Source organism: Anopheles aquasalis, chromosome 2, assembly GCF_943734665.1.
Source record: "Anopheles aquasalis chromosome 2, idAnoAquaMG_Q_19, whole genome shotgun sequence".
Classification (NCBI taxonomy): domain Eukaryota; kingdom Metazoa; phylum Arthropoda; class Insecta; order Diptera; family Culicidae; genus Anopheles; species Anopheles aquasalis.
Window position 1 is genome coordinate 3775001 of NC_064877.1, and position 10000 is coordinate 3785000.

Sequence of the window (10000 nt, forward strand, 5' to 3'; positions counted from 1 at the left end):
GAGCTGGAGCTTGCTGCTCGCTGTAATTCTACTTCATTCTCACATCATCATCAGGCGTCTGTAGCCTGAAAGGAAATGTGGAACTGCGCAATTGTTTGAATTGAAGCCTAAAAATGCTGAATGAGCAGGAAATGTGGTCCTATGGGAGTTGGCAGCAGAGGCCAGGATTTCCCGTACACGTCGTTGGCCGTTCACTTCACCGACGCGTGCAATGAAATACAATGCGTAATATGCACTCATTCGATGCCATTCGCGTGTTCGATATCGCGCGACTTCAGTAAGAAATTGCTTCAGTAAATTTGCAACAAAAGCTAGAAATCCGTCAACTGTGCATTCCCTCACCGTTTGCGGTGTAGGCGCGTGATACGATTCATTGAACAGGGACCGGGAGGGTGAAAGGGAGGGAGAGAGTTTGGGCCGGGAGCATGGCAAGCCCCATGAGGCCCATTTGCGTGGCGAGCATCGTGGCAACCAACCGTTAAAAAAACTGTCTTTCCGCTACCCCGTTTGATAACCTCTCGTCAGGTTTTTTTGTTGTTGTTGTTGCCTCTGTCGACTGCTGCAAGTCGCAATTGTCGCCAATCTCGCTTACGCATCGCTCTGCCGGATCGGTGGTTCGATGGTGGTGCAGACGATCCCGGCTTCCGTTGAGAAGCGTTCCGCTAGAGTTCGTACGAAAAATGAAACCGATTGCTATACTATGCTCTACTGCTTGGACAATCATGCACTGAGGGAAGTAGGCTTAGGATGCGAGATGGAACGCGCCTACTATATGATCTGGCTGCCAACGGATCGACGGATCGGATTCGCGAAAGATCGTAATCTGAGCTTCTGGTTTTTAGCCAGAGCCGTGCCCGTCCGTGGTTAATGTATCCCATTTCTTGTGGCCAACACGGTACCGAAGAAAGGTGCCGTTTGTACAGCTGTTTTTCTGCTTTTGTAGCATTGATTTTTGGTCGCTTATTCGGTTTCCTTTCATTCATTCTGATAGCATAGAACCGTAAAAGAACGATATGGACATGGATCCGACGCGAAATACGAATTCAAGCTTTAATGCAGTCACTGGTAATCCTTCAAAATAGGATCTAAACACACGATTTGGCGTCTTCGGGAAGCGTTCTGGACGAGGTCGTCGTAGTGATGGGACGAGGGTCAAAAACCAGTCCCTACTCCCTCACCTAGAATGTGGTACGGATGGTCTAACAGCCGAGTCAAATTCTGTTTACGCTGATAGTGAAATCATGTTGTTACTTCTCTTTGCCCCTCGCCCGGTGTCCTTCTCGACTACCACCGTCCCTGACTGCGTCCCTGACGGTGTGTGTGGCTTATGGAGGGAGAACTAATAATTCTTTGTTTTGATAATGCGCTCTAGACTGATAGAGGCAGAACAACAACGGAACGACGCGTCTTCAGGCGTTCTAGCGGGGGTTGAAGCACGCTACAAGCAAGCCCGTTTGTGGCGCCGAATTTTAAAATCCTTCCAACAACAACAACAAGCCTGCCCGCAACTACCGGAGCCCCAGCGAGCAGTGGCATCCTCCGGAACCTGTAAGCGCGTACCCTCCGCAGCGTTTTGGGTTGGTATAATAAAATTTATCACTAAGCATAAAAGACAACACAACACATTTGCGCCGTCCTGCCGTTGTGTTGATGGTGCTGGTACAAAGGCACGAGCGAGGGTTTTTGTAAAAAAGGGGAACACCACAGCAACGCACCACCAAAGGACCAAAGGAGGCACTGGTTGCGCTGCTGGTGGTGATGCTACGCAGGACTCTCGCCGAGTAACACGAGCCAGTGTGGCAGGGATAGGGATACGAAAGTTAAATAAGAATCGAAAGATAAACAATAAACGTTAAAATGATTACTCACCTTGGCCGACTCACGTGGCGCTTGGAAAAGTGTCCTTTAGAATTCGTGCGTCCTTCTTGTGTGGCGGGTAGAAAATACGTTTTAGGTGATAAGATGCCACAGCTAATGGCACACGGTAGAGCGCGAGCACGTGCAATGCCATGGCATGTCGGTTGATGGTTTAAAAATGTAAAGATATGGTCCATATCTACAATTTATGATTTAAATTCTTGTGGTTATACTATTCTTGCTCCTAGAGTGGCAAAAGTTTGCCGAAATCTATCGATTCGTAACACTAGATGACGCATAGGGCCGCAGGAAAATGTGGCCATACAGTATTCGGTGAAGGTAAAGTCAAGTCGCAGCCCCGACCGACGAAATGTGACACTTTTCTCCCCTGCTAGGCCATAACCGTGTCTCATCGTCCGCGCGCTATCGCATTGGTCACGGTGAGTCGGGGAGGGAATTCTTTCAATTCTTTCCCGTTTTGTGCGTTCCTTCGGCAGGATGGAAGAAGGTCGTCCGACCGGGTCCGGGAGTGCTTATTTGTTCGGTGTGCAACCGTCGGGCTTCACCGACTGAGCATAATCACAACCACGGTACGCCAGCACGATGCTCGATGGTACAACAGTGCATGCCGAAAGTATGCTCGACCTGGCCTCTTGCTCGTTAAAAGAAGAACTCAAGCCAGAATTAAAAAATTGGCATACAAATTGAATTAAAAAGCACCCTCTTTAATGATCACGGTGGTTAAATTAATTTAAAAGCAGGAGTATCAAACCCAACACCACTTTCCTGTGGCGCACTGTATGCTGACATGCTCGAGCTCACCCGAAGCGAACGGACGCCATGTGTTGCTGCTCGGCGGCGTGCTATCTTCGTTTCGGAGATGCGTTCCGAGGAGGATGCCTCCTGCATCATCAGTTCTCATTTGTTGCTCGCCGCGAACAGCCGTGGTTCGAATATCGAGCATAATATCGAAGGACGCGCAGGACATGCTGTCGAGTTCGTGCTTTGCCACGTGTTGGTCGGTACGGTTTTCATAAACAAATTCGCGCGCCAAGCAGTGCCTGCTGTGTGGAACTGGAATAGAAACGTTTCGTAGCGAAGGTGAATTCAGTGCCAAGAAGGAGTGTCGCCGAGAGCGAACGTCATTGGTTTATCAATAAAGGATATTAGGTCGGCTGTGATACGATCTCGTGTTCGACATCTGGAAGGATCCTCGGCGTCTGAATACGCTCAGTGATTCGGGTTGTGGTGCTTGCAAGGAAGAGGTTCAATTATTGAAATCACGATTCGAATCGGAACGGAACAGCTACTAGCTGCGTGGTGTGCTACAATGTTGCGCTTCGGAGGGTTAAAGTACAAGAAGCTGAACAACGCCAGCGCATTCTGTGGAGACGAAAGTGATGCTGCTGCTGGTGGCGGTCGTCACGATGTACCTTCGACACCCAGCAAAACCGGTAAACGAGAAGGACACGGTGGCCGGTGGTGTACTACGCCAGGGCAGCAGCAGCAGCAACAACAACGGGTGCACAATCAGCTGAATGGATCCACCATGAAAAATGTAAGAATCTTCAACCGGGGACCGGGGATGAATCCGTCCTTTGCAGTACATTTAATCTTATCCAGCGCGGCCACTAACGCTGCTCCGGGGCTGCTACTGTTGGGTGGCTTCTTTGCGACAGAAGGGGCATGATTTTTTGATATTTTTTTTTCTCACCGGAACTCTCCAACGGAACTGGAGGGCACTGCTGGAGGACTTAAGTAACCGTCGCCCCCTTTGCCGGTTCGCCAGAGACAGGCTACCAATTTGTGGCCGTATGCAAGGGATTAAAAATTCATAATTATGTATGTTGCGGTTGCGGATCGAGCTACGGCGATGGAGGTGGCTTCGCAACCTCCGTTCGTTATCCGTGGCTTATCCGTTTATGCTGCCTTAAAGATTGCGACTGGTACGCGTTTGAACACTTGAGGAGATTGAGTTGAGTGGCTTGAAAAATGAAAATGGGAAAAGTTGTGTCTCGAGACGATCGGATAATTGAGTTTACGGAGTTTTGCACTCCATCGGAACGCCGTGTGCGATCAAATGATCCTGAGCCAAAAAAAAAAGGGCTCATCAACGTAATGCAAAAGTTTAGTGTGATAATTGGGATGCGTCGCCTTTTTTGGGGATTAGCTTTTTATGGCTGGTAGATTCGTTCTCTCTGCCGGTGTCCGAATTGATCCCTATACAAAAAAAGGATTCCCTTAATCGTTAAGTGAACGAAGGATTTCTATCGAATTTTCTGAAGAATGTGCTTCGTTTGTCGTCGTTGAGAATGGAAACATAATGCTTAACCCGTTTGGTGCCGCTAGAGATCATTTGTTTCAGTGCAAACCCTTCCCGGTAGGGAGGGGTGAGCGAGCGACTTTGCGATTCCGCAGCTCAAGCAAAGACCGCCTCTCCCTTGACGGAGGGACCTCGAGCAATCCCTTGTTGATGGAGGGAAATTGATTGCAGCCATTAAAAAGAGCGTCATCATTTTCCGATTCCGCATCTTTTCGTTTCTTTTTGCTTCCCCTCAGCAAGAAGGGATGAGATCGGGATTTTTGGTCCTTTTGATGTTTGTTTATTCAACCAAGTACACATTGAAAAGGGAAAACAAGACCACGTGATGGCATGGGAAGCATGCTCGATGCCTGCTTGGGATGTGATTTATCATTTTTGGGCACATCTCGCTGTCGTCTCCAGTTCCACTCAGAGTCCCTTCGGAGAACAATTCGAGACTGAATGAGAAGAAAGCATCCGATATCGAAAAGGAAAAGTGTCAAATCATCTTACTGATTGCCAATGAAAGCAGTGCGTCGTCGTCCGATGCTGCTGGTCCAGCAGAAGTCACCGCAGTCGGTGGCCGCGAGAATATTCATCGATCGCTCGCCGTTGGGTCCATTCGTGTTAACCCTGTCTGATGGATCCGTCTGTAGTATGGTCATTTCATTCGATTCGTCCAATAAAACCCAATCCTCCCTGGTCTGGCTTGGTTCTGGTTCTGATGGAATGGATGGGCGAACTGGGACGCATGACAAACGAGACCCATGGCCATACCACCAACCCACCATGGTATGGCATGGCATGACAGTCGCACCAGTCGTCCTCGATGCCGTGCGAGTCAGGTTAATTGAATCAATTCAATCGATCAAGAATCGAGCACGAGCGCGCGAGGTGAAATATAAATTCGATGTAGATAAAATCACGCTTCAGTAAACAAATTTGTACGTTAGATGAATTGGAATGAAGGCTCACCGACGGACCGTCTGAGAAAGGAATTCTTCTCTTCTGCGCTGTGTTCTTCCTTCGCGCGTTCTGACGGACTTTCGTGGCAAACGTTAAGCGTTCTTCCCGCTTCAATCCGTTTGACGTGACAATATTTTTCTAATTTAATTTAATAGAAAAAATTAACGCATCACTACGCACTAGCACGCTTCTCGGAACGCTCCGGGGTCCTGGTAGGTGTTCTTTTGCCGGAAGCGACGTTCGAGGCGAGGACTTAGGGAACCGACACTGCATTACGTAAAGCAGTATCGCATCGCTTCCCGTACCGTCGCGTACGTTCAACAACCTTCCAGTCTACGTAGACAAACCGTAAGCACTTGTGGGTTCAGCAGCAACAGTAGGCCAGGTGAAGGGGTTTCGGTGGGTAATACCGTTTGAAGCTGACGTCGCATACTGCGTTGCCTTACGGTACGGTGCGCGCGAAATCGAGGAGAGCTTCTCAATTTACATGTAAACCGGAAACCCGTCCCCCCCCTGGAACTGGGCTTTTTGTAACCGTTGACGGCCACGTGGGGGCTGATTTCAGGGAAAATGTGTGTTCAAAGAACGCAAACGATACATGTTGCATTCCGGGCTCTTTCCGCACCGACCGACACGTCGTGTCAACGTCCCGCTGGTTACACCGACGGTGTATTTGATTGCGATGTGTCATGGAAAGCGATGCTCTTGCAGGTTGGATGCCCCCCCCCCCCCCCCCCAGAGGACATTAAATCGAACGTGAGTAGAACGGTCGATTAGCGTACCGAATTCTTTTGGCGTATAATTTATGTTCCTGTTCCTGTCTGCCTGTTCTATCCGAATGGTGAATATGTAGTTTTCTGGCCCCTAACGTCTAGGACCCCGGACAGTTTTCTCAAAAAGGTCTTTCAGATTTTTCCGAGAGCAGGTTTTTTGGGCTTTTTTTTATGGATGTGTCAGCATATCGAAGGGTCATCACGGCACCGTTGGGGCTTTAGCCGTTTGTGTGATTGCTTTTAACAGGTACAAGTTGCAGCGAACGACGAACGAAAAGGCATTGTTAGCGAAGACCGTGTACCGAGGATCGACAGGGAATAATCCATAAAATTTAACGATCGTCCTTTTTGATTCGACACCCTACATCGTTGGTTACCTGGCGATGGCTGTGCTCAACATTGAGGCAACCACTTACGAAAGGATCGAATGGATGGCTTTTATACCAAATCAAATTGTACCAGATTGGTTTGCCACTTTCAGTTTGATCGGATTATGTGCCTTTGCCTCTGATTGGGAGGGGGAAAGGGAATTAGCTGAGTCAGGGCAGTTCGGAATCGAGCGCAGCATCTTCGACCAAACTATGCGTGGTGCGATGTGTTTGCTATCGGCCAGACCTATCTAAAATCAAACATTCCCGAGAATGTTAGGCGTAGGGCCATCAGATTACAGTGACCGTTGAGTCATACCCGGGTCGATAGGCGATTGAAACGGGCGCTCCCTTCAGCTGTGGTGGACAAATTGTTCTGTCTGGGGTTTGTGGCTTGTGGCTTCGACCTTCGACTTCGCATAATTAAGGAAAGTCTTTGATAAGGCGCGACCAGCACACGTCGGCACCGGACAAAACCGATAAAAAGCCATTTTCCTAGGTTCGGGTTTGGGACAAGTTGATTAGCTGGCTAGGGAGATAAGCATGAGTACGAGAAGGAGTGGTAGGTGTGGCTTCTTTTCGTGGTGATCTTCGTTATGCTGTCCCTCTACGTTCGATCCGGATTACCGAAGCACCCTTTGGAGCGGTTCCAGGGCGCAACATGGATCGAAAACGGACCAACCTCACGCATCACTATCTCGATTGCGGTTGTCACCTTGGGTTTTGGGACCACGATGCTTTTTTTTTTGTCTATAGCAAACCCTTCGGGGCTTCAGGCCTGACAGAGTGATAATGCTTTCGGGAGGGAAGTTTTAATTTATAGGGCAACTTGTTCGTTGACACTTTCTTTTACAGCCCTCGCTGGTGCATGTGTGCTCACGAAGCTCCGCTTCTATCCTCAATCAATCTCTCTAACGCCGTAACTTATCGCGCCAGACTTTTAGTGTTTCTCTGTTGCCTTTTGCCCTCACACCATCACCGAGCGTCTGGTCTGGTCTGGTCTGGTGACTCCTCTGCATACGGCAGCCAAGTCAGTTAATGGTAGAAAGACGATCGACATCGTCCGACGCGTCAAGATCGCTCGGCATTTGTGAGCCGCAGAGTGGAGAGTGGAGCCAAAAGAAATTGTTTATCTTCACGATGCAATAAATTATTTGATTTGGTTCGCAACGGGCCTCAATCTACTAATTCCCCCCGGCGTGCATACTCCACACGCCACAGCCAGAACGCTTATGGTGCAGCTTCCTCTGCATGCTGCAGCAGCTCCCTCGAGAAAAAAAAAACCAGATACACAGATACGGAGCTGACTGGCTGGCGGTGGTTATCGAGTTTGTTAAGGAATGGTATGAATTTATGGCAGGGAAATTAAGATAACCACTTAACAACGATCACGCCAGCAAGGCGCTCGGAGCGTGCTCGCCGAGTGTGTATTGTTTTAATTGACTGGCGGTCATTGTGAGTGGAGATGGAATTTGAATTCAGCGAAGAGCGAAGACGATGCAGCCGGATTAGAACAAATGTTTTAACGCCCTTTCATTTTGGGTGGTGACAGTTTTAAATTGAACATCCGACTCACATCCATTTGGATCGCACCAGGCGAGTCTGAGACTGGAGGACAGGACACGGCCCTATAAAATGATCCCAAATCACAAATGCGAATGTGTTCACGCGAGCGCGAGGGTATCTAAAATTATGCCCACGGTTCGGTACGAATTGAGGTTGCAGCAGCAGCAGCAGCATCAGCATCACTTCACACTAGACCGAATTGAGGTTGAGGCCATTAAAAAATATGGATAGCAACACCGAAAGCCGAACATTTTTATTGTTTATGAGTGTTTTTCTCTCGCGCCCTGGCTCTTTCTCGCTTGATCTCTCCTTTTGCCGATGTTGAGCAAGCGCCACCCCGGGATCGTTAATTGTGTGCACGCGAAGAGTGCCGGCGAACCGGGCACCGGATCACGTCCTGCGCTCGACACACGTGGTCTCCATCGGTTTGTGGTGCCGAATATTAAGTACCAGCAAAAGCAAACAGAAATGAATTTCCATTTGATGAAAAGCGCCAGCGAATGGGAGAGACAGCGAAAGAGAGAGGGAGAGAGAGTGGTTTCGGTCGGCAGCGATCGGCCAAGCGGAACTCCATCATCAATTAGTTTCGATCTCAAAGCGACAAGTGCGGACAAACAAATAAGGCAATCGGCGGGCCAGTCTCGTGCATTGCTTTCAACAGAAATGTATGATTCGGTGGTGGACGGTGGTTGATGATTCACCACGTGCCAAGGTGGAAAAAGGAGGACCAGCAACACCCGTTGGGGGGGGGGCTGGAGGGTGCACTAAAATACTCCCGACGTCATGGTTGCGCAGCGACGTGCCGTGCTACTGCGGCTGCTGACAACGTACGTAATTTAAGTCTATTTCTCCCGGGAACCGCCCATTCGGAATTGAATCACATCGACACGTGGCCAGAGACCGATGGAACAGTGTGCTGTGCTTGCTGTGCTACCAGTCACGAGCAGCATCAGTCAGTCAGTCAGGAGGGCACTTGGTGCCTGATGAAGGCAAGTCGCAAGGCGAAGTACGAAATGTAATTTCACGTTGGATACAATTTTGCTTTCGGTCGCTTCCGCCTAGTCGCGCGGGGCATGCTGGTTTGCGTTTCCGTGAGGGCGGTCCCCTGTTTGGGAATGGCTGTTCCGCTGAGATGGTGGACGGTACGGCCCGACGGACTCCGCGCATAGATGGCGCAATGAGATGGTGAGTCGTCAAAATCCTGTCAGAACCATGTTCGTTTCATAAAATGGGGTCCACGGTCGCCAACTAGATGGCTATACAAATTACGCCGCTCAGATAGCGCGGCGTCTGTTCTAGTCAGCCTTTTTATTTCAGTCTCTGGCATTCTTCCCAAACATTCATTCAAAGTAGGCACAAAGAAGGCTCTGCTACCACCAAAGACCAGCATGACACACAGGAACGGGGGCAGGGTGGTTTGTGGTGTATTGCTGTTTGAAAACAGCTTGTAATTGCATTAACTATTTGATTAAGCTGTGGCCAAACATGGCGTTGTTTTACTTGGGACCTTCATTGGGCATTTAATTGAAGAATATCATTTTATCCCGGGGCCTCATTATTAGCTGCTTAGGGCATGGCCTGCTTGTTTGTCCGCTGCCTGCAGAGCTAGAGCCAGAAGTGTGGACTCGAACTCGAACTCGCTGGAACATCCTTTGCCGACCCCTCCGCTATGAACGAGCCGCAACCACACCGGGGTCTCTGAGGGTTTTTCGCTCACCTCATCTCGTACGGGAATAACAACGGGCCGCGACCCCGCATTCGCTCCGACAAGGACCAATTTTCGGGACTTCATGAGCCCCTTTCCGGGGGGTTTGCATTTCCACTTGAAACGCACAGCGTGAGGCACCACCAGCTGCTGCTGGCTGCTGGCCATGGAGGACACAACACAATCGACAAGGATGGTACTTGAGAAAAAGGGCTCGGTAGTGAGCCACCGGAGGGGGGAGAGAAATGGCCATGCTTGCCGTTCAATTATTGTATCGTAGTTACGAATTGATTCGACACGAATCGCATTCGGTTTCTTCAGGCCTCTCGCCCCGTCTCTCCTGCTCGCAGTCCCAGTGGCAATTTGTGGCCAATGTTCATAGGAACTCCCTGGTGCCTGATGCCTCCTTTCCTGTGAATACCGACCACCAGCCACGCACGGTCCCATTTGACCAAATTTACGC

At 49.6% G+C, this 10000-nt stretch overlaps 1 protein-coding gene across 1 annotated transcript in view; it reads left to right on the forward strand.

Moving 5' to 3' along the window:
- The first annotated feature begins 2804 nt into the window (after nucleotides 1–2804).
- LOC126568905 (uncharacterized) overlaps nucleotides 2805–10000 on the forward strand; it is a 9627-nt gene continuing 2431 nt past the window's right edge. The window contains exon 1 of the mRNA XM_050225589.1: nucleotides 2805–3415. Coding sequence (XP_050081546.1) covers nucleotides 3188–3415 — 228 coding nt within the window. The 5' untranslated portion in view covers nucleotides 2805–3187. The remainder of the gene's footprint in view (nucleotides 3416–10000) is intronic.